Raw genomic sequence first — 23722 nt, 5'->3', positions numbered from 1 at the left:
GGTCACATATGCTAGCAGCCCGCTACAGAAGAGCAGGCGCACACATTCGAACGCCGCCCAGCCACCCGCCGAGTAGCAGACGGATGGATAGATGGATGGATGAGGCTGAACCCTTTAAACCGGGCGGTGGCATACGCCACCTAGCCATGACTATTAACATATTTTGTACATTGTGGTGGGTGAAATTTCACCCCTGCCTTGATTTTATCCACCAATAAGATAACCTCTGTTTGGTTATTTCTACCCGCTTAAAGTCTATTTTGCTTTCACTGTCCCTAAACCCCAATGCTTTGAAAAAATCGAGGAAGGTTATAAAAGCGCCACCTATGGCCACCGGTTGAACAAAAGTGGGCGCAAGCTGCTCGGACGTCTGTGCAGGTCTGTTGGTTAAAGTTGGTTCTTTATTCTATGGCAATGCCTCCTTTACTATGGTTCCAGTAGGTCGTGGTCGTGGTTGGGTCTTCCTCGATGCGGGGGTGTCGGGCAGATAAGGGTGTCCGAGACGTGGCAACACGAATACGAGCGGCGCCGGTGACTGATAACACCTTGATAACGCAACGCCTTGGCGTGGGAATGACCGCGACAGCGCTATGTGCTATCGCCCTGCCGACACAGTCGTAACTGCCGTTCAACCACAGAACTGTTCTGCACACAGCCGACCTTGAAGGGATGCGGAAACGGGTAGTGACCGAGTGTGTGTACAGTACGTGCCTCGGTCGGTTCATGTCTGCCCATTAGTCATGATTAGTTTTGTTTCCTGTGCGTCTCCTCCTCTAGCCTAGCCGCAAAAGCGCCGGCACGAAATACGGATGCGATTTTGCACCTTAGCAACCTGCGCTCACTAAGTTTCTTGCCACTGCACAATGTGCGACACCGACGTTCTCGAATGTGTTGAAGACAATGAATTGTCCACGCCGGAAATTAAGGTGCTCCGCTGCAACTTGAATAATGCAACAGAAGCAGAACAGTGGATGCGCAGCTACAGCGCTGAAACCAACACATCGTGGATTGTGGACTACGTTGTCACAAAATGCGCAAGGTAAGCTACGCTTGTGAAAATATAGTGAATTTTCTAAATGCATAGTGATCTGGTAATCTGGCCGCGTCCGCCGTCTTTTCTGGGGCGAAGTTGCGCGTGCATGCAGTGCGGATCGGCGGTCGTCGCTGTGTGGCTCTTCAGAACTGAAATGCAACAGTCGCGTTTAATGAATAGTCAATTTCACTGTGCTCCTAACTATCCATCAAGCCCTGTCCGCTGGTTCTTGCACGCTTGGATATCCGTCCGGAAGGCAAGCGTACTACTTTGAAACCAAAACCTTCGCCGAGCATCTTTCCGCAGTGACTTCCCTTCGAATCTGAGCTAAGTACCCTATAAACAATTTTCGGCTGAAGCCTCTAAAACAACGTTGCACTGCATTATAATCCCACACGTTCGTTGCGTTCGGTACTGTGCTGTTCGCCGATCACTGCACGCAACTTATGAGCACTGTGGTTGGCTCCGTTCGCGTTGGAACTGAAACTGTGCGAGTCGACATGCACGTCCCGTGAAAACGAAGGAAAAACGTGATCTGCGAGTTGACGGTCGTAATTAACTTGGTCCGTGGGCTGTTTTCTGCCGTTCTCCGCTGCAAGTATCGAATTTTCGCAGGATAGGACGTTGCGCATGTTCTCTCCGAGTCGTGTTCCGCACTGCCTTTGTGCTGCAGGCGTTCGTGTGTGGATTGCGGAATTAGCTATTTACAGGCACCCCGGTTTCAAGCACATCATGATCAAGCACTTGAGCAGCCCTGCAAATGCACAGTTGGGCGCACTATAATAGCGCGGAGCCGAAAACGCAAGAAACACGCTAATTAAATTCGAAATGGAAATACGGAAAACAAACGCACATGCGATTACACAGCGTGCTGCGTGGTGAAGTTTGAGGACAGAGCGTGCGGGCCTTCTCTATGCCGTTGATGAACTGCTGCGAAAATGTGTAGGGCGATGTGCAACTCCATCGTACCAGCTCTTCCACTTTTTCTCGTATAGGGAAACTTGCTTTGATGGACTTTTCTGAGCTCTCTAGACCTTTAAGTCAATAAATAGCATAATAAATACTCTATCTGCGTGCTTATGCTAACGTGTCAACGAGCTTTTTTAGTTTTCCGTGCGATCTAAAATAAAAATTTCGCGGTTATCGCGCTGCTTTCTAAGAAGCGTTCTTGATTGTTTCTTTGTCTGGAAAATATTTAGAGCAAAATGTGTCCTGCAACAACTCGTGCGGTGTTTTTCATTCCTTTTGCAATATTATTTTATCCGCTAAGTTCCTTAAAACGTTAAAAAATTGAAGTGCACTGAATAGAAAATAGCAGTGCCTTCACATAAAAGTCTAACAAAAATAGTTGCACTCATAGGCTAAACAGGCATTTGCGTTCTGAAACAATTATTCGTACAGGAGCAAGATTTGCCCTTAAGCGCTAATGTAAAGCAAACTGATGTAGTGAAAAATAAAATTAAGGGGTGGTGGAAACACGTCACAGTAAACAAACAAGGGGGATTAAGATGGAAAGCATTGTCTATGTTGGCTGATGCTTCACACGCGTATTTTATGTGCAGATCTTTTTTTCTCTTGTTGAAGAAAGCAAGCCTAGCTTGTTACCGGCATTGCCACAAACCACTTGTTTCGTTTGTAGTAGCGAACAGCACTAGGACGACATCACAGGAACTTGGATGAAAGCAGCAGCTATGCTTGTAGCAATGTTGTCAAACAATCATTTTCTTTTTGCCGTGCCCTAAACAAGATGGCAGATGATGCGTTGTTGCAAGTCAATAGATTGAATATCCCCTACTGAGTGAAGAAGTATGCATGATAGGCTCATTGCGAGGCCAGTAGGTGAGGAAGTGTGGTGAAAATGTAGCGCTAAAACACATAGTTTCCGTGTTTCTTCTGGGCATGACATGCTTTCTCGCTACATATTTAGTATGCATGAGGCCATCCCACAGGAACCTGTTTCTAACACTTTTTCTGAGTTTACAGCAAAGCGATAAACCATTAACGATAATCACAGACTCACAGAAAGCTTGCAGAAACTATCTAAGGGGCAAAGTTGGAGCACAGGCGCTCCGAATACTTGTCAGGGACTGGATGGGACCCCACGGTTCAATACAGGACTGGAGCACGAGGGTGTCACCGGGAACCTGCATGCGGACGAGGCGGCTCGAGGCTTTACAAATCACCGTGCCGTCCCAGACTCTGCAATAGAGGACCCTACACTCCTAGACCCTTGCTTTGCAACAATTCTGAAATAGTTCAGAGAAAATAGAAAGATCTATCCACCCCCGCACGGTAAACTCAGCGCTGCGGAGGCAACCGTGTTGCGAAGATTACAGACGAACACCTACATAAATTTGCACACACTCCACCTGATCTACCCCATGGCATACAGAGACATATGCCCGTAATGTGGAGCAACACCAACACTCTTTCACATCACGTGGGAGTGTGCAGAACACGAAGAACGCGAAACAAACGGCATGTGGAATGAATGGGAGGCGCTGCTGTCTATCCCGGCCCTGGAAGATCAGCTACGACTGATCCAACGAGCTGAGCGGATGGCCTGTGTTAGTGGGGCCTTGGAATAGGGGCACCACCCTGCTGGACAAACTTCGTCTTTAACCCCCAACTCCCTCTGAGGACTGGGGTAGGAGCTTGTCCGGTTTCTGAATAAAGTTTTACTACTACTACTACTACTATTCAGCAAAGCGGAGACGGGCACAAACAACGTCTGGCGTGCTCCTAAGACACACCCAACAGCAGACACCCAACGTCATATGATATGTAGCATATATGAGTATTACCCCATGAAAATTTCCATGCCATTGCAGAGTAGGTTCATTTGTATCAGTGGCACCCAAATGCAGGGTTCGTACAGCTCCTTGAAGTCCTTGAAAACCCTTGCATTTTGAAAACATTTCAAGTGCCCTTAGGACCTTAAACATAAGTGTGCTGCTTACACGCTAGACATATAATGCCTAGCGTGTAATTAAGTTTTAATGGCAGCTAGGGCTTCATGTGTGCCTGCTGTTCGATTCCTGTGCTGTTCTATAACGAAGCATGATCATTAGCACTCTTCTATGGCTACCACGATTTAGTGTGCGACTGAGCTGTTATGTATAGAAGCCATTCGAATATAAATGAAACATTTAAATTCTTTATCTGTTTTCACATTACTTTGTTACAGAATGGTCTTTCGCAAGGTGTGGCGGTGTCAACACCACCACCGAAACAAAATGACCGCACGGCGCACCACTGACTGCCCAGCAAAGATAGACATAAAAATTAAAAAAGTGAACCCCAACACCCAAAAAAATGATGAGTATTTGCGCAGAAGCACTCCCCTCCCAGCTGTGATCAAATTGGCCGCAGCACATAATCACAGCACAGTGTGTGCTGATTCGCTAAAGCTGCTGCGTGCCAGCCCAGAAACAAGGGCCACATTCGAAGCGTATTTCGAGGCTGGTTTCACGCCTGCAGCTGCCATTCGGCACCACGAGGAGGCACTGGCACTGGAAGACAACAGCCACATTTTGCTTGCCAACAGCATGCTGAATCCACAACAAAGGACTGTTTATTACTGGCACCAAGAATGGAGGCTAGCAAAGCATGGTCCTCTATCAAATCCTCTGCCGAAACTCCAAGAAAAGTTGGCAGACTATGCAGCACAAGGTAAGATTTCATACCAGCTGTCGAACTGAACCTGAAGTGAGAACAGTACCAAACCAGTAATTTTGAGCATCTGAATCAAAAACAAAACCTGAACAAACAAAAAAAGTAATGGTTACTGGTTGGGAACTAAATGGAGAAAGCATTTTCGGTAACATAGGGTAAAAAAATGCATTATGCTAAACAAAACAGCTTTTCTTTCACAATCGGTGCACCCCACACAATATTGACAAAACTTTTTTCAAACAGCCTTGAAATTGGTCAATGCTCACTAGTTTTCAAATTTCATCATTTCTTTTTATTTTATTACGAAATAAATACATAATGTAGCTACACATCTTTTGCATTAATTTGCAAAAAAATATATATTGAACATTTGTCCTAAAATCTTTCTGCTTCATTCATTAGATAAAATGGTCCCCAAAAGCCACCGATCTCGAGGTCAGTGAAGCGCTTGCTCAAAAGCAAAGTTTGGCAATTTTTTCAAAAAATACTGTGGGTGATATAGGTCTAAGTTTCCTTGGGCTAGTAGTTCTAATAATGTAAAATTACAAAAAAAATGTTCGATAGTCTACAGTGATTTACTTTTGGAGTGACAGGTCTTTAAACTTGTAAAATCTGCATGTTGCAAAAATGATCTTTTCCAACTTCAGTCAATTACAATATTTTTCAAGGAAATCCACGCTATGTCTCACAAAACAAACGTTGATTTTTTTATACAGAGATATTTGCCCACCTCATATAAAAGTTTTACTGCAAACAAAAACATTGGGCTGAATGTATATGAATGACTGCATTATTTAGTAACATAGAAGAATATGGAGTGCTCTAGCACAATGGAGCTTCACTCAGTACAAGTGGGTTCGTTATCTTGAGTCTCCAATGCAAAGCCTATCGGGCAGTAGTAGTAATAACTGAGTTGAAGGCCCTGAGCTGTCGTCAGGTTCCAGGAGGATATAGGCTGTTTACAAACATTGAGCTGAATGTATATGCCCTTGACCTCAGCTTCTAATAATTTTTCTGTTGCGGTACCTCTAAGAGCTGCAATTTTGTACCACATTTTAGAGTTTCGTATTTCAACGCACTTGAGCGTGGGAATGTTCGCACTTCCCGCAAAGTTTGGTGTGTTCCTCACATTGGACGGCAACCCGCCTGCGATCTGAAGGGAAAAAGGCCATATGGGAGGCTTCTGCAGAAGCTGGTGGAAAGGAGCTTGTGGTGATCAACAGAGTAAGATAATACTGGCTGCTTCTGTGGCCCAAAGAGGCCCCAAAACAGTGTATCTTACATTCGACTCGCCCCTGTGCTAGCGCCAGAAATAATTGCCCTTCTTTGTTCCATTCATGACCACGTGAGCTGCATCATTGCACGAAGCAACACAACTATTGCTGTAGACGTTTTCTTTCAAAGCTGCTATAAGGCACATTTTATTAATTCAGGCAAATATTTCTATGATCACCCACAAGGCATTATATTTCTTCCTTACAGACATTTCTAGTATCATTTGAATATGCGACATGTTCAAACCTAGTAAGGAAATGGATTGGGAAACGCAGTGCATACATACCACCAGCGAATGTGTTTCAAACTTAAAGTTCACTCATCGTGTTTCAAAAGCTGCAACATTACCTCAAATATTCGTGTTCTTGAAACTGTTTGACAATATGCACCATTTGCAACTTCAGCAAATTCACAGAAAATATTGTCTGCTTGCTATAGCAGTATCATGCAAAAGGTGTTGGTCAGTCCTGTGTAATGAACTTGCATAACTGACACTTTCTGCAATTTGTTCAGAACCACATATGTAAAGAGACATGCAACAAAGGTAGCACTTTCCTGCTGCTTGATGCTGAATTAGTGAAGAATTTGAAGGTCAGGAAGACCAACAACGCCTGACTGCATTATTTAGTAACATAGAAGAATATGGAGTGCCCTAGCACAATGGAGCTTCACTCAGTGCAAGTGGGTTCATTATCTTGAGTCTCCAATGCAAAGCCTATCGGGCAGTAGTAGTAGTAACCGAGTTGAAGGCCCTGAGCTGTCTTCAGGTCCCAGGAGAATATAGGCTGTTTACATTCCCATTCTATTTTGATTAGAATCAACTAATCAGTGATGAAGCTTATTTGCATCCCCTCCACTTTGCGAATTATGGCAAATGTTGCATTACACAAGTGACTTGTTTTCCATGGTCCTGAGCTGCACAAATTCTGCACTCCTTGCAGATGCTGCTTAAGAATGCCCATGGACTTCTGAGGTCTTCTTCAGAACATTAGGGTAAAGCCAGCAATTTTAATGCAGCCAGTCTGCCTGTATGAGCACTTGGTGCAACTTTCATTTTTGTTTTACAGACGCACTCATTTCAATAACTGTGTAATAAAATATTTGGAAATTACATTTCTTGAGTAAGTACTCTTATTATCCTGAAAGAAGAACCATGTAATTGCGGGGAATTCTTGCCTATCTGCACCCTTCATAGCATGACACAGTTGATAGCAGCCCCCTCCCACTTTTGGTATGCTTCACCATGTACTGGCTGAATAAACATATCTGTTTTGACTGTGATCACAACAGTACAGAAATAAACGTGCATCATGCATCAGTCTACCAAATGGAAGAGCGTTGTAACAAAATGCAGCTGACTCGCACAGGCCGCGTAGCCCACTCATCAGTCGTATAGGAGAATTCAAAACTTGCGACATACACAGAAACATAATTCAAAATTTGAGACATGCACAAATATGTTCATATGTTTACGCCCGTACTCCCTTCGTAATAAGATTGCCATAACTTGCATAATACAAAGTAATTTAAGATATAGGTTTCGTTTTCAGCTTGATCGTCATCCAAATGACATCTAGAACGGAGGAACATGAACGAGCTGTGTTAGTATCGTAAACTTCATACTAGGCCAGGTACACAGCACAATTTCGCGACAGCCGGCCGCCAATCAGACCAAAATGGGACCATGAACGCGCAAATGGAGACCTGAAGCTTCTCCACCACCTCCGCTGCACGGCTGCACCACTCGTTTTGCGTTGTACAGTATGCGGTCAACGCAATGAGCTGCACGGCTGCACCACTCGTTTCAAGAAGTTCAGTACACAAACCACACGTTTCGCGTTGTACAGCACGCGGTCAACGCAATGAGCTGCACGACTGCACCACTTGTTTCATCAAGCACAGTACACAAACCACACGTTTCGCGTTGTACAGCACGCGGTCGACGCAATGAGCTGCACGGCTGCACCACTCGTTTCAAGAAGCACAGTACACAAACCACACGTTTCACATTGTGCAGCGCGCGGTAGACGCAATCGCCGATATGTGACTTGTAGGATGCAGCAAATCCCTCGAGCTCCGTAAAGCAAGTTACGGAGTTACGTAAAGGGTGGACACAGCGACACCGCAGCTCTAGATGCCTTGCACCTACGTCACGGCCGGGCATTCTGGGATACCTGTTTACCATGTTGGAGGACCACCGGGTGAACGCGGAAGCGTGACTGCAATCGCTCTCGTTAGCTATGGTACTATGCGCTGTATTTGGGTGCTCGAACCGCAGCAAAACGAAGAAGAGACGGCAGTCGGTGAACACAAATCTATTTCGCTTGCCAAAGGTCGTGCACAATCAGTGCGACCACACGAAAACACTCAGTGCGAAGCGGCGCAGTCTCTGGCTGGCACGTATCAGACGCACCGATCTCGACACCAACCGTGCCGATATCCGAGTCTGTGGCGCCCATTTCGTGTCAGGTAAACTTGAAGGCCCGTTTGTGTGTGTGTGTGATCATTGAAATGCGGGGACGACGAAACAACGGCGCAAATTGCATTTGTAGGCAGGCCATCAAAGCTGTGGGAGGAGACGAATCCCGATTGGGCACCGTCGCTTCTGCTTGGATACAGCTCGCGTCATGCAGACCCTGCGTGCTACGACCGCGCGAAAAGACGGCGCTTGCAGGAAGATGAAGCTGATGCGGCGTCAGCGGCAGTGTCGGCGGCAATCGCAGAGTCGACCGGCACCGATACCGACGACACAGTGGAAGGCCAGCCACCACCGGGAGACGAAGACGAAAGCGGTACCGAAGAAAATGCGCCTGGTTTGTAACTTTCTGCAAATTTCGTGAGCAATTTTGTTGAGGAGCCCACTGTGTATGTCAGCGTGGTGCAGTGTGTTTACAATGAGTCATTTGCTTAAAATGTATCATGATTTTTTTTTTTCGCAGGAGTCGCTGCGCAGACGGAGCTAACCTCGGTGGGCCTCCAAGCTTTGGAAACGCAGTGTCTCGCGCTCAACGATGCCCTTTACACTGCTCGCAGTGAAAACGAGCAGCTGCAGCTGTCAAAAGCAGCATTTCAAGGGTGTGAGGCAAAAGTAATTTTTTACACAGGAATGCCAAACTTCACACAGTTAAACAGCTTGTTTGAAGTTCTTGAATCCCATGTGTCACACAATGTAAATAATTCATTGTCAAAGTTTCAAGAGTTCATTTTGTTTTTGATGAAGTTGAAGCTGAATCTGCACAACGTTGACTTGGGCTTCAGATTTGGGGTGTCTGAAGCTACAGTGTGTAGAATATTTGATAAGTGGCTGCACTGTGCATACTGTCGACTTAAGACCCAAATTGTGTGGCCAGATCGAACAGCACTGCGTCGTACAATGCCACAAGCGTTTTGCGATGCATTTGGTGATGGTGTGTCAGTCATCATCGATTGTTTTGAACTAAAGATAGAGCGGCCATCGTCATTCCTGCCAAGAAGTGAAACTTGGTCCCTGTATAAAGGTAGCAATACGGCCAAGTTCTTAATCGGCATTGCTCCTACAGGTGTTGTCACCTTTATATCTGAGGGCTGGGGAGGGAGGACCACTGACAGACACATCACTGAGCACTGCGGTCTGTTGGACTACTTGCTGCCTGGTGATGTGGTGCTTGCTGATCGAGGATTTAACATATCAGAAAGTGTTGGATTTTACTGTGCACGGCTCCACATTCCAGCTTTTACCAGAGGTAAAAAACAGCTTTCAGCTGAAGAGGTAGAAAGCACAAGAAAGTTAGCCAATGTGCGCATCCATGTTGAGAGGGTTATTGGCCTAATCAGAAATAAATTTGTCATTCTGAAGTCTACATTGCCCATTGACTATGTTACCTGCCAACCTGGAGATGAATTAGCACCAATAGATAAAATTGTCACGGTGTGCTGCGCCCTTTCGAATCTTTGTCCTTCTATTGTTGCAGAATTAAAGGACACTAATGAGAGTCCTTAAAGGTTTTTATCACAGTGCATGCTATCAGAGCCGTAGTGTTTCATATTGTACACTAGCGACCAGACTGGCACTGCTGCCGCTGAGAAATGAGCAATGGCAGCTGAACCACCATGAGAATCATGGGTAGCAGATAAGCTTGCTGTTCTTCTGGCTGTAAATTTTGCTGCAGCTTTGTAAATTGGTTCTTGGAAAGCAAATATGTGTTTGTATTCGTTACAGTAAGCAAGAACATGTCAACAACAAATCAAAGCATCATACCAAAAGGAAAAATGAAAGCAAAAAAAATTAGAAACATGCCTTGCAGGTCAAGAGTTGTTGTCAGTACATTTTTTGGGAGTATTTTTTGGGAACATTTGGCACTTCTGTGTTGACTCACCTTGTGTGAAGGCTGCTTCATTCCTTTTTGTTTTGTAATTTTTGTCATGCACTGTGCCACAGCTCCATATAGCTGCTGGTCTTCCGTAGCCTTCTATGCAATGACATCTGTTTCTTGCTTATGCTATAAGTTGCAGCAGAACAAGTACAACAAATAGCATTGCTTGCATACCTTTTCCTGTGTAATAAACTGGGAAACTCTCCATTTTATTTTGGTTTTACTGTTGCTGCTTATAACTGACTTATGCTATGACTTAATAGTATATCACACCAGGCAAATATCCAAGAACATTGTCTCACATCCCACAGGGCTCCATTTTGGTTCCGCTATTATTTTAAGTTTATATTAATGATATAGTATGCCAACTCATTTTTTGTTCGAACAATTAAACAGTGAAATAGGCTGACTAAGAGCAAGTGTAGTGTGTGAATGAAGATGTATTTTATTCCATGTTGCAACCCCCCTGCTGTAACGCCTTTGGGCGCTGCGGGGTAATTGATGAATAAAGAATAAAGAAATTGTGCTTTGTTCTGTAGTGTCATGTTTTCCACAGTGATAGTTATGACACACCCTTTATTCTTCTTTGTTGCACTGCGGGCAATACCATTTTTTAGTCTTGGGTGCACGAGAAAGTCCAACACATGTAAAATGAAACCACTTGAGCGTACATTGCACATTGTCGCATGCAATCATCTTTCCTACTTCTGGCCCATTGCAGAAGCAATACGTTTCCTGCGAACTGCTCTGCTGCCGCGTGAAGTACCGTCTAAAGAGTTCTGGAAGAATAGCTTTCACAAAAAACTTCTTTGCGGTAGAAAGCATATTTTTGCAGAACTCCGTGTCCCGCCTTATTCGTTCAATGTGGAGCAGATGTGGTGCCCAAACAACGAAATCACAGTAGTTTACATCACACACAGCCATTTGGGCCTGCGCTTGATAATAGTACGCATGGCAGGTTTGTAATTGCATGACACCGTTGACTTCAACTAGGCAGGTGTTGGCAGAACTGAAGTTAGTAGCGTCGTGAAGTACGTACGGACACTTGAATTCTGTGCCTCCTTTGCCGCAACAGATGCATGACACAAGGGCATCTGGCGTTGCTCCAGCAAATGGATGCGTCGTGCTCAGATGAAGCCCAGACCTGCGGCACGTGAATTGTTCATGCTTTGATCTCTCATGAGCTTCAAGGCCTTGAGAGCATGTTGCTCATGATTGATCCCCCACATCACAGCTGGTGTTCTGAGGCTTCTATTTTCCGGATAACAGATCTCTTTAAGCAATGAGATGCTGGGTCTCTCTACACTGGTATGACATACCCTTTTCATAACAGAGGCCGTTACTCTGCCAGCTCTGTAGAAAAACCACTGCTGAGAGTGGTTCTGCTGTCTCGTGGATGCTTCTACACGTTTCACGGTGTCGTTACTCATGACATACAGTAAAACCTCGATAATTCGAAGGTCGCCGGACCGCGAAAATTCTTCGAATTAAGCGGATTTTCGAATTAACCGAAAAGACTAATAAAAAACCAAGCAAGAACTTGCCGCAAAAAGAAATCACCTTTATTTTCCATGTTCGAGAAAAATTACTTAAAGTAATCACCAATGCGGGATTACTTGGCGCGCTGGTTCGCCGCCCCTTGTGCCATGCTCTCCAGCTGGCTCAAAAAACGTAGCATACAAATATCACCCGCACTGCACTCAACAAAGTTGCGGACGATGTTCACGGAATCGATAACTGCCGCGTAAGCGTGCGTGGTGGTGCTTGACTCCAAAAATTTGGACTGGCTGGATATTTCGGACTTCAAAAATGCACTGTCAGGGTTCCCATTGAGTTCATGCATTTTCGCACCCAATTTTTCGGACGAATTGAGACCCCAAAGTTCGATTTTGCGGACTAAATCGCTCTTTCCGAGCCGCGCTACCCGATCTTAGAGGCCGCCATGTTGGATTTTGCACTGGCTTGGATTCCAGTGGCTCGCTGTATAGCCTCCAAGATTGGAACGCGCGCTATCAATAGAGAGCTCGCGCAATCTTCCAGCCTCGGAGGCCATGCCCGCTCTTCCTTGGCTGACAAAACGCTCCAGAGTACTGCTCTTTTTCTTTTTTCTTAGTATATGCGCTTAGCACTATCGTTGTAACCATTTATTGTGGGATGTTTTTTTTATTGCGACAGCAATTATATGGACACTTCAAGCGGATTTTCGCCGTCGGCGTCGCCGCCCTGAGGTTCCATACAAAGTCCAAGGGCGATAAAATCATCGCCGCGCGCCCGCCGTACGTGCGAGTGACAGCGCGCGGGGGACGCGCGCTTTCATGGAGAGCGAACGACTCCCTCGTGCGAAAGGCCGTGGGGGTATGGGAGGGAAGGGGGAGGGGGCGACTTCTACTCTTCTAGCAACTGCGTACTTATCGCCGGAGCAGTTTCTCGCGCTCTACTCGCGCGCACCGGATCTTGAAAGCGATCTCCAGACGGCCCTGACCTTTTGTATGCGCTGTGCTCTCGCCGCTCGGTTTCCGTTGAAGCGATAGACCGCACGAACTTTCGCTCGCTGCGGCGGCCGCGCTCGCTCGTGCACGCTGACACCACGCTTGTTAATTCAGTGAGTTTTTTTTTATCTCAAGTTTCGGTTGCTATTTTGAACGTGGCGTGTACACTGAGCAGGTGTCTCGGAGACCCATGTCTCAGTGATCGGCGCTACCTCCTGTCCCTTCGCGAGAGCTAAGCAGTGCGAAGCTCGTTTCTTGGATCTCCATGGCGAACTCCGTTGGCGGAGATCGCCAACGCGGTGACGTTCGTGTCGACTGTACACGGAGACGACGTCATTGCTGCGCAAATCCAAGCAAGTCGATCCCCTCCAAGCGTAGTATGAGGCAGGGCATTAGTAGAGATTTTTTTTAAGCCGCACTAATAACTTATTTTTCAGCCGAACGAGTTTTCCGGACTATTTTTCAGTCCCCACGAGCTCGGAAAATCGGTTGGCGACTGTACGGAGTGCCCTAACCTAACCGCCGCACGTTGCTACTAGCCGGAAACTTCGAATTATCCGAATAGAGCCGCGCGGGCCATTCAAATTATCCGGTAGAATTTGCATTGAGAATGACGGGACTTCTCAAATTCTTCGAATTAACCGAAATTTCGAATTAACCGAGTTCGAATGATCGAGGTTTTACTTATGCTGAAACAAAGTTCTCCGATTTCTGTACAAGTGCCTCATAGGTGCAGGCTGCATTGTCTTCAGAATATAAAAATCTCAAATCTACTTTGTGCTTTGGTTCTGGTTTCTTGAAGGCCTCACAGTATCCGGGTAGTATTGAAAATATCGCAGGCACGGTTCTTGCTTCCCTGATACCCATGTACAATTTGTGCAGCTCTTCTGGTGAAGGAGGTCGAATGTCCATTCGTAGCTTTTTTTTCTGGACAACTGCACGGCTGCCATCTAGAAGCTGCTTTTTCCCTCTTGATGTAAAATCGATGTCTTTCAGGCGCTTAAACTGTACCTTTTCCACATATGTAGGCAGCCACGCATTATCCTTTCCCCGGTGCATGTTTTGTCACTTCTCATCCTTACGCCTGTATCCACAGCGAAGAGGCAGGCTCCAGTGTGAGAGCATGCCTCATATACCCCTGCCATGCAGGTGCAGTGGGCGGTGAGCACACTACCATCAGCCATGCACAGGACCCACACCTTCAAGGGACCGTCTCCTAGTCTCTGGGAATGGTTTACCTGCAAATATTTAAGGCAGGATATCAAACAGCTTTTCCACAGACGCACCAAATGCATTTCATCCCAGAAAGTGAGCACACACATTATGTGGAACAATGACCACTTTTACACCTGCTCTCTGGTGTCTCAGATACAGTAGAGGAGAGCAAGCAAGTTAATCTCCGAGGTGTACAGAAAGAGGTTATAAATGATATGTTGTCTTTTGCATGAAGTCATGTTAATGCAGCAGTAGTGTAAGAAGGCAGAGCTTCAAGAAGACAGCCACGCCAAGGTGTGTCATGACTACAAAAACGAGCACTAGTAGTACCCACATCCGCACTGGGGCACCGAAAACTGCCGAAAACTGATTGCGTGGCTGATTGGTTTTGGCATCTCAAAGTGATTATGAGAGGCACTGACTGGGACGGGTAGGCCTCCGGATTAATTTCGGACACATTGGTTTCTTTAATCCGTACGCAAACCTTGATATTGCGTCATTTCGCGTTTCCATTCCCATCTAAATGCGGTCGCCGAAACCAGGCTCATCAGAATCCGCGTGCTTGCGGCAGCACAACATTTTACAGCCATCGCGCAACCGCGGCTAGCAACGCAACATTTTGTAGCTTGGCATTTTAGTATGGTTACAGGTAAATGTGGATGTTGGGCTTACCTCCCCAAGCAGGAGCACTTTTCCTTGCTGGAGCCGTTTTGTTGACAAGCTCTTGACCCAGCCACTTGTAAAAAAATGTCACAGTTTCGCCCTAAGGGCGAAGCAATGAATGCGATAGCAACACAGCAATGTCATACGAAGTAAGGTGAGCGGCTTTGGTAGCAATATGAATTGTAGTAAACGTGAGCTGATTAAGTAAGCAGGTGTGCTGCGGCGTAAGTAGACCGACATGAAGAGAGACTCGATGACCACCAGAAGGCGCGTGTGAAACGGTGGTGTTGATGAGAAGCGCTTCCCGTGGGCAGCGCGTGCGAAGGGACACACCTGTAGCGCTGCACTGCCGACCCGGGCAGCATTACATGTGTAGCGTGCGTTGGAAAATGTGGCCCGACTATTACTAACTGAATGAACAAGCGTGGTGTGAGCGCACAAACAAACACGAATAGATCACACTGAATGACTGCAGACAACGACTGTCGGAACGCTGGCAGCAAGCATACGCCGCAGCGGGCGAAGGTACATGCGGTCTATCGCTTCGACGGAAACTGAGCGGCGAATGCACGGCGCATAAAGGTCAGAGCCGTGTGGAGATAAGAGACGGTGCGGACGAGCGCGGTTGTTGGCAGAGTAGAAGTGCGCCCCCCCCCCCCCCCCCGCGCTCCCTCCGGCGCTGGCTTCCCGCTTCCTTGCTTGCGCGTGGGTGATTGAGTGCGTTCGCTCTCCGTGATAGCGCGCGTCCCCGCACGCTTCCGCTCGAGCATACGGCGCGCGGCGAAGATTTTATCTATAGGGAACCTCACGGCGACGACGACGCCGACGGCAGAAATGCGGTTGAAGTGTCCATATAATTGCTATCGCAATAATAATTGTGCGCCTCAAGGGACTTGAACGCTTTCATCTCCTGTAGAGTCACGAAGCTCGAGGAGTAGACAAGGTAGTTGACGATGTCCCCGTGCGTCACTTCAGGCAGGGCATTGCGATCCGTCGTCGTGTCGGTGCCCGGTCGCAGCGTGTACGGGTCAACACCATCGCACATTCGCACCTTTTCCTCGTATCGATCGAGCGCGCGCCGATTCGATTAACTGAGCGTAATATGCTGTGTTAAACGGCTTTCCGCCAGGAGCGGGTGGCATTGCGCCTAGAAACTGTAAAAACACGTCAAGCCAACGACCGCGTGAATGGCACAGCACTAAACGAGGCAACAAATGGTCCTCCAACATGGCGGCCGCTTGGCGGAGCGAGGGCCGTGACCTCACGTGCAAGCTATGTATTGCCGAAGCGCTATGCCACATGAATATTTCGGTCGTAGCCACCAACGAATTGCGGTCGGCGTGGGTCAGACCAGTGCCTCAAAAGTCCCTAAGTGATTATGTCCCTAGGCACCTAGGAGCTCCACGATTGCCATGACAACCCATGTTAAGCGGGTCATGTGATCCGCAGTGCCACGCCACCGCTGTACCTATTGTCGCGAACGGGTGCCTAAGGGCCCATTCACACTTGCGACTAGGCGAGGTCGCGCGACCGATTGCGACTGGCGACCAGAAAACTACTCAAGACGAACGATGTTCACACTTACAAATGCGACCGACGAGTCGCTAAACCGAAATGTATCACGATATGCCGTTCACGTCTGCTTGAAATGTCATCGCCGCGTAAAATAAGCGTCTGCGTATACGGACGTCCTGTTCCTTCGCATCTGATTGGTTCAGCTGTTCTGCGACTGCGGTTGCGCGACTGAAAAATCGAGCAGTGAGCGACTGGCCCGAAACGGTCGCATTTCGAGAAAAGCGACCATTTGCGACTACTTGCGACTGGTCGCTTTGCGACCAACTTGGTCGCGCGACCTCGCCTAGTCGCAAGTGTGAATGGGCCCCATTCACACTTGCGACTAGGCGAGGGGGCCCATTCACACTTGCGACTAGGCGAGGTTGCGCGACCAAGTTGGTCGCAAAGCGACCAGTCGCAATTAGTCGCAAATGGTCGCTTTTCTCGAAATGCGACCGTTTCGGGCCAGTCGCTCACTGCTCGATTTTTCAGTCGCGCAACCGCAGTCGCAGAACAGCTGAACCAATCAGATGCGAAGGAACAGGACGTCCGTATACGCAGACGCTTATTGAATGGGGCCCATTCACACTTGCGACTAGGCGAGGTCGCGCGACCAAGTTGGTCGCAAAGCGACCAGTCGCAAGTAGTCGCAAATGGTCGCTTTTCTCGAAATGCGACCGTTTCGGGCTAGTCGCAGTCGCGTGACCGCAGTCGCAGAATAGCTGAACGAACCAGATGCGAAGGAACAGGACGTCCGTATACGCTGACGCTTATTTTACGCGGCGATCACATTTCAAGCTGAGTGAACGGCATATCGTGAGACATTTCGGTTTAGCGACTCGACGGTCGCATTTGTCAGTGTGAACATCGTTCGTCTTGAGTAGCTTTTTGGTCCCCAGTCGCAATCGGTCGCGCAACCTCGCCTAGTTGCAAGTGTGAATGGGCCCTAAGAGGTGCGCTCTAAAAATGCAGCGTAATCACTAAGCAGAGTTCGATTTTCTGGTGGCGTTGCTGTTCTTTAACTTATACGTTCGCTCATTTGAGCCGAGAAAGCTATTAATTCGCCTGACGAAATCACCGAGCGTGCTCCACAGTCGAGAACGCATAAAAAAAGTTAACAGCATTTTTTTTTTCTGAATTCGAAGGATCTGTAGCAAATGTCTCTATGCATGACGCGGCTGCAGGTCATGACGTCATCCGTTGCTTTCAGCACCTTCACTTCGCAAAAACGTGTCCCACTTGGCCCTTGGCGATTACGAAGAATGGTGTTCGTAGAGTCAAGCTGGTGTTAATATTTGCTGCTTATACATGTTTATACAAGAAGCCCGCGAATACACGAAAAGTGCCTCGAGCGGCCAGTCGCGCGGCAATTTTGCGTGTATTCGTGGGCTTCTTTCACGCTTGGGAAAACACTTTTATGTAGCACGCATTGAGCAACAGAAAGCTGCATCGAGAGTTTTTCATGTTGTTTCACAGTTTTCTCATGGACACTTTTCATCTAACTATAATATTGAGAAGTTGATTAATTAATTAAGAATAAATATCTACTTAGGCGGGATGCAAAAAATAGTATATCTCAAGTGACGGCAAACACCATTACCTTGGTTCTGTCCAGCAGCATAGCATTTGCATATTTTTAAAGTTTGGCCCAAGTCAAATGAAACACACTGTATTAGAAGCATAGAAAACGACCTATGGGGAACCAGCGCTGAAACCCTAAAACTTCGCGTGCCGACAGCAGCCGCGTAACACACGATAACAAGAAGTGGAAACAGTTTTCAGCTGCACATGCTCCAACATTTCACGCCAACAAATTGACAGCTCATATTAAGGTGACGTGTCCAGTTTCTGTGTCCAAATGTGTCCAGTTTCTGAAATGACTGGACATCGGCGTGCTATACAACGTGCAGGAGCGGTTGCGCGCCGCTCGCATCGCGCATAGCCACGGACAGAGCTTGGCTGGACGCATCGGGCTGAACAAACGTTGGTAAAGGCGCTCATGTGTTATCGTTAAAAATGCCGTGACATTTTTGCGGTGTCAGGATTCGGTGTCAGGTTGCTTTAGTTTAGCCCACCATAACTGCCGTAGCACCTCGTGGCCAGCGCTGGTTCCCATAGATCCCAATTCCACGTGACCACATTCTGCGTCATCACGACACAACACGTGTTGACAATACATCTCCCGGGAAACGAAACCGAACGTGTTCGTATAACTATTTAGGCCGTTCTGAGGCTTGCCAGCATTTTTTCTACGGCTTCGCGATCCAGGACCTTCATTTAATGCACGAAATTATGAGCCGAAGCTGTTATGTGAGTACTCCTTTAATACTCAGTGTTACTGCAGGCGTCAAAATGTATTGACCCTTTTCCCGGAGCAGTTTGCTTTAGAGAAACCAGATGGCGCTCATGGCGGCGCGCCATTAAAGCCCCTTGATGTTAGAAAGTAGCGACACTCTCCCCCGCGCGCGCGCTTTCCTCCTCAATTCTCCTCGGATTTCTCCCCCTCACCGGGCCGGCGCGGCGCTGAACCCTCCAGTGGCTCGCTGCAGCCGCATTAGAATCAATGCGCGCGCTTGTTTATTCGGCCCTTTGAAGCGTTTTATGGGAATTTATCCCTTCTGAAACTGTCATGACGAAAGTACGTTTCCGATAGAACGTCGTGACATTTTTTTTTGAGGACGCTTCGATAAATACAAGCGGAAGCGCTTCGAGAAAATGAGTACCAAGCAGTGGCTGAGCTGTTTACTTCTACGTCGCCACTTGGGTAGTCCGTAACGCGGAGGTGTATTGGGTGCATACAATATAAGCAGCGTAGAGTATAAACTAGAATTTGGTTCACAATCTTCGCTCTTAAAATGCTCAGAGAAGGTAACCAAGAAGAAATTTGATAGTTTACTTAAAGTGAATTCGCCAAAATGAGTGGGCCAAAAGCCTTTGTACCAATGCCACTGTGCAAAATACGTGCTGTGTTTGCGAAAAAGCCAACATAGAACTTTACACACGCGCCTGTATTCCGTCACTATGAAACGACGAGAAATTACATTCCATCACCTCTGGGAGTAACCTAAGTCTCTCTCTAAAAAAAAACAACAACAAAACAACAACAACAAAAGGCTGATTGCTTACACGGAAACTGCTAAGACTGGCATTTGATAATTAATTTACAGACTTCAAGATGGCAACTTTATCAGAATTGAGGGAGATTATCAGAAGCGCGTGGCTTGTACTTAATGAGCATGCGCGAATAATACATAATACCACTTATCTACCTATATATTGCGGTTCATGCCTTCGCAACATAAGGTACGTAAAGAAAAAGAAATGCTCGCAGTATTGAAACTTTGCAAAGATACAATAAGCACGCAATAAGAGTAAAATAGTTCCTTGGCTTCACAAGTATCAGGCGCAACGATCACATGCACACACACACACACACACGCGCGCGCGCGCGCACACACACATACACGCACACACGCACGCACATACACACGCACACAACTACAAAATATGAGTTACAGGCATTAACTCACAAATAACATACATTTGAAAACTAACGCACGCGCGAAAACACAAAAAGCTTTGTCACGGCTCGAAGACTCAACAAAAATTTCAGCCGACTCACTTTAAGAAAAAAACTATATGCACAGTTATCGGTGCTCTGTATTGAACTGAACGAAGAGTCCGGCTATGCGAAGAGCATTAAAATCTCCATGCAACTTCATCCACAAATATGAGGAAAGCTGCAACATTCACCTCGCAAAGAACGGCGTGCTTAGAAGGGGCGAAATCCCTTCTCCCGATGTTATGGAGCCACTGCTTCCGACGCACGACATTCCGTTCACCTCGGGGGATATAAAATAAGGCTTGCCCTTTCTCTGACCTGCTGCTGCATTGAAACGCGCAGCAGCAAGGCATTTTCACTGAGAACGAAGCTGAGATTCCTACGAAAGGATGGAAAAACTTGAGAAACACACGTTCGGAGCGGCAGGGCGACCACCACTTGGACTGCTCATGGCGAGCGGGAGAAACTAAAGGCGCGCGAAAGCAAGTTCCGCGCAGTTTTCGTGACGTCAGGGTCACCTGACGGGGTAGTCTCGCGCGCCGCAGCCATTCAGCGTGGCGGATGCGCTGCCTCCGCGAAAGAGGGGGAGAAAAGGAGGAGGTTGACCCCGCCGGCGAGGGTGTTGCGGCGTAGATCAAAGCGTGTCGCTACTTTCTAACATCAAGGGGCTTTACGCGCCATACCTCTCCTCAGCGACAGCGCACGAATACGAAACCATTACCGCTTCTACCTTGCTTCTGTGCGATCAGCTGTCGGGAATGCAACTGAGTTTTCGCTAAGACACTGTGCTCCAATCATGCTAGATTGAATCATGTGGATTGAAGACGTGTGCAGTAGTTGGCTGCAAAAATAGTGACTGGCATGTTAAGGAATAGAATAAATCTGTGTGGCCAAGTTCGCGGACCGCAGCTGCAACTGTTCGAACGTGTTACCGGCACTTCGTGATGTACGGCTTTCCTCGAGGATACAGAAATTTGTTCATCCGCCAGCCTTGTATCGCTAACCTTCAAAGAAAGGACTTCATCCCCAGAACGTCGGCAAGAGTGAGTACCACTCGTTAAACAATGACAAAGGGAGTAGCGCCGCTTCCTGTCATATTAAGTTTCGCGCACGTTATCTTACACATCTGTCCCAAATGGCAGGAAAACTTACGCCCACTCTATCGCCAACGTCTCAAGAATAAGTGAATGGGCGCACACTTGAATATATGCGCACTGTATACGCAGAATAAATGACGGACTACACATATGGCGCACGAATGGTTGAAGCTGAATGTTTCGTGACGGTCCACAAGAGTAAGCGAGTTACTAGCTGTAATATATATTTGCTACAAGGTACCCAATGTACAAAACAGCGACGTTTCAAGCCTTGTGGGCAGCAAGAACAAATATATCGGAACTGAGCACACCCACGAGCGATTAGGCAGATAATAATCAGACAGTGGCCGCACCGAGGAACTTCACTGAGTCACAAGCTGACAAGCCACTGCTTCAAAATACTTGCCAAATAAAGAACAAAGAGCAAAACACACTAATCCTGAATGAATTCATAATCAGAAAGCTTGGATAGCTTGGAATACATATTTAGTCTTGCTTTTAGAACAAGCACCATATACGCTGCTTGCGCCGTTTGGACATAGCTTAATCAGCTCCGAAAGCGCTTTTGCATGTTCTACGAAGCTGTGATCAAAGCTTCGTGTCGTCCACCTTGTCACCGTCTACGATATCTCCGAAAACAGAGGTTTTCTAAGCCGCGACGGCGTCATACACTTCCATAGTAAACAAGGAGGCAACGGAGGCAGTTGAGGCAAGCAATGGACGCGTTACCACGTGATCAAACATGGCAGCGCCCACGAGATCGCCGCGAAAAGGGTCAATACATGAACGAAAATATGCGAAGTAATGCTATTCGATGAAGTACGAAAGCAAAAATGGGGTCAGACTTGTAAAGCATCGCAAACAGGAACACATGAACATGCAGTGCCTTTTTTCTTCAATTACTTTTATTTTGTTGTATCTTTGCCATGATGATATAGAATTATATTTTTTGGAACAGCTGACATGCAGGGGCATCTATTGTACGTTTCCGCGAGGTGCCTGGGTGGCCCGGGTGCCCTGCAAAGACCCACAACCACCAAAATTTGAAATACGGCAGTCTCTGGGTGCAATGCCGTGTGAAAAAAAAAAAAAAAAAAATTAGTTGGGACAGCAATTGCGCAGTACATTGTTTTGTGTGCTATTTCTCGATACTACCGTCCTGATTCCTAGCACGGCTTGCCCTGCTTACTTGCAGGTATATATTTTGTGGGATGCTTCTATCGTTGTTAATCAAAAGGTTAGCGACTATGGTGTTGCGCTGCTAAGCACGAGGTCGCGGGATCGAATCCCGGCGGCGGCGGCCGCATTTCGATGGGGGCTAAATGCAAAGACGCCAGTGTACTGTACATTAGGGGCATATTAAATATCCCCTGGTGGTCAAATTTAACTCGGAGTCCCCCGCTACGGCGTGCCTCATAATCTAATCCTGGTTTTGGCACGTAAAACCCCAGAATTCATTTCAATTCAATTCAAATAAAAGATGGATCAGAACATTTCTGTTGTTTATATCCTGGCGGCAGCCACTGCAGATGATGTAGTGCCGAAAAAACGGTCTTTTAACTAAGGGGGTGGGAATTTTCGATGTTTGTATCGAAAACGTCGCGATGCTCTTTTTACCTCTTGTCATTATAAGGCACGATGAAGTGGGGCGATGCTCCTTTTACCACTTGGATGGCGAGACAGTCCTATACCTAATCAGGTGGTAAGCGCCGCAGGAAGTGTGCTAGTCGCGCACGATATGGAGGTTAAACGGTTAAAGCGCGAGCATCGATCGTGATATCGCGGATTTTGGATTAATGGTTTTATAGAGTTACTGTATACGCTCCCTGAATGGAGCCTATACAGTAGGCTCCATAAGCTCTCTTTCTTATGTTACCTAATGTTTTACCTATCCTATTTCTTTTACTGACAAACATTTCCAGCATCAAACTTTCTGATCCATTATTGGGAACTTTGTTTTTGTACGCACCCATTGTTTGTACGTGGTCTCCCTACTTTTCTGCCACCGAACTTCCAGTAGCCTCTTACTAATCTCGACTGAGGACATGTTTACTTTCTCCCTGCTATCGCTGAACCCAAGAGCTTCAAGGAGGCTAGCGGAGCCTAAGCCGACCACCGGATAGACATTTTCACATTCTGATGAGACGTATGTTCTAACGTTCCCCTAGCTTTACCGCAGCAAGCACATGCTTTTTATTCCTTGGCGTGCCTCGCTTTATAACTACATGTTCTGAGGCATCCTGATCTCGATTAGAAAAGTATAGAGCTTCCATTTGAGTTATCATAAATTGTTTTTTTCCTGATTTCGTTTTTTACTTCTTAGGTATAGTTATTCATAGCCGGTTTATTTTCCATTGCCGCCACCCAGGAGATTGTCTCAGCCTCTCTGAGTATGCGTTTAACATTCTTTACTGCCATGTTGCTCACTATACTGGTCGCATACTTGCTGGTAAGCTTCCTAGTTATTTTCCTCCACCGTGTGTCAATATTTTTTCGCCTCCCTGTAAACGCCCTCTGACGGCGCAGTTACTGAAACGGCGTTTGAGTTTTAATAGTAGTATACGATAGCTTCGACCTTCGTATCGCGCGTGATTCGAATATACGAGTATTTTCGAATATATGCGAGTAGTACTGCTGCTTTGAAATACAGACGGGAAACATGCGTAAATAGCGGACGAGTTTGAGCAGTCGCACTCGACTCGGTGACCACCGAGCGTGCTGTCAAGCGGTTCTTTCGTGTGCCCACGAGTTCGCCCAAATAAGCTTCCATGCTCGCACACCAGCGACTGCGCCCGTCATTTCCACGT

General features: G+C 46.9%; 1 protein-coding gene across 6 annotated transcripts; it reads left to right on the top strand.

Annotated features, from left to right (window-relative positions):
* Window positions 1-372: 372 nt before the first annotated feature.
* Window positions 373-10867, top strand: LOC119462177 (uncharacterized). Of its 6 annotated transcripts, XM_049672555.1 has the most exons (6): window positions 384-1039; window positions 4221-4705; window positions 5111-5143; window positions 6925-6976; window positions 7051-7104; window positions 8536-8667. In XM_049672555.1, exons 1-4 carry the CDS (start codon window positions 864-866, stop codon window positions 6933-6935), a joined length of 705 nt encoding a protein of 234 aa, XP_049528512.1. In that variant the 5' UTR covers window positions 384-863; the 3' UTR covers window positions 6936-6976; window positions 7051-7104; window positions 8536-8667. The 6 variants fall into 6 exon arrangements, with proteins under 6 accessions (XP_037579451.2, XP_049528511.1, XP_049528512.1 ...); XM_049672556.1 differs by having other exon boundaries at window positions 6925-7104; XM_037723523.2 differs by lacking the exons at window positions 5111-5143; window positions 6925-6976; window positions 7051-7104 and adding an exon at window positions 8923-10867 and having other exon boundaries at window positions 373-1039; window positions 8536-8796.
* Window positions 10868-23722: the final 12855 nt, after the last annotated feature.

Source organism: Dermacentor silvarum, chromosome 8 (assembly GCF_013339745.2).
Source record: "Dermacentor silvarum isolate Dsil-2018 chromosome 8, BIME_Dsil_1.4, whole genome shotgun sequence".
NCBI lineage: Eukaryota > Metazoa > Arthropoda > Arachnida > Ixodida > Ixodidae > Dermacentor > Dermacentor silvarum.
Note: the sequence above shows the minus strand (reverse complement) of the source record. Positions and strands in the feature narration are given on the sequence as shown.

Coding starts and splice junctions, on each gene's coding strand:
- LOC119462177 (XM_037723523.2), top strand. CDS start 864: ATGTGCGACACCGACGTTCTCGAATGTGTTGAAGACAATGAATTGTCC. Junction 4,706..8,535: donor GGCAGACTATGCAGCACAAG/GTAAGATTTCAT, acceptor TTGCATTTGTAG/GCAGGCCATCAAAGCTGTGG. Junction 8,797..8,922: donor TACCGAAGAAAATGCGCCTG/GTTTGTAACTTT, acceptor TTTTTTTCGCAG/GAGTCGCTGCGCAGACGGAG.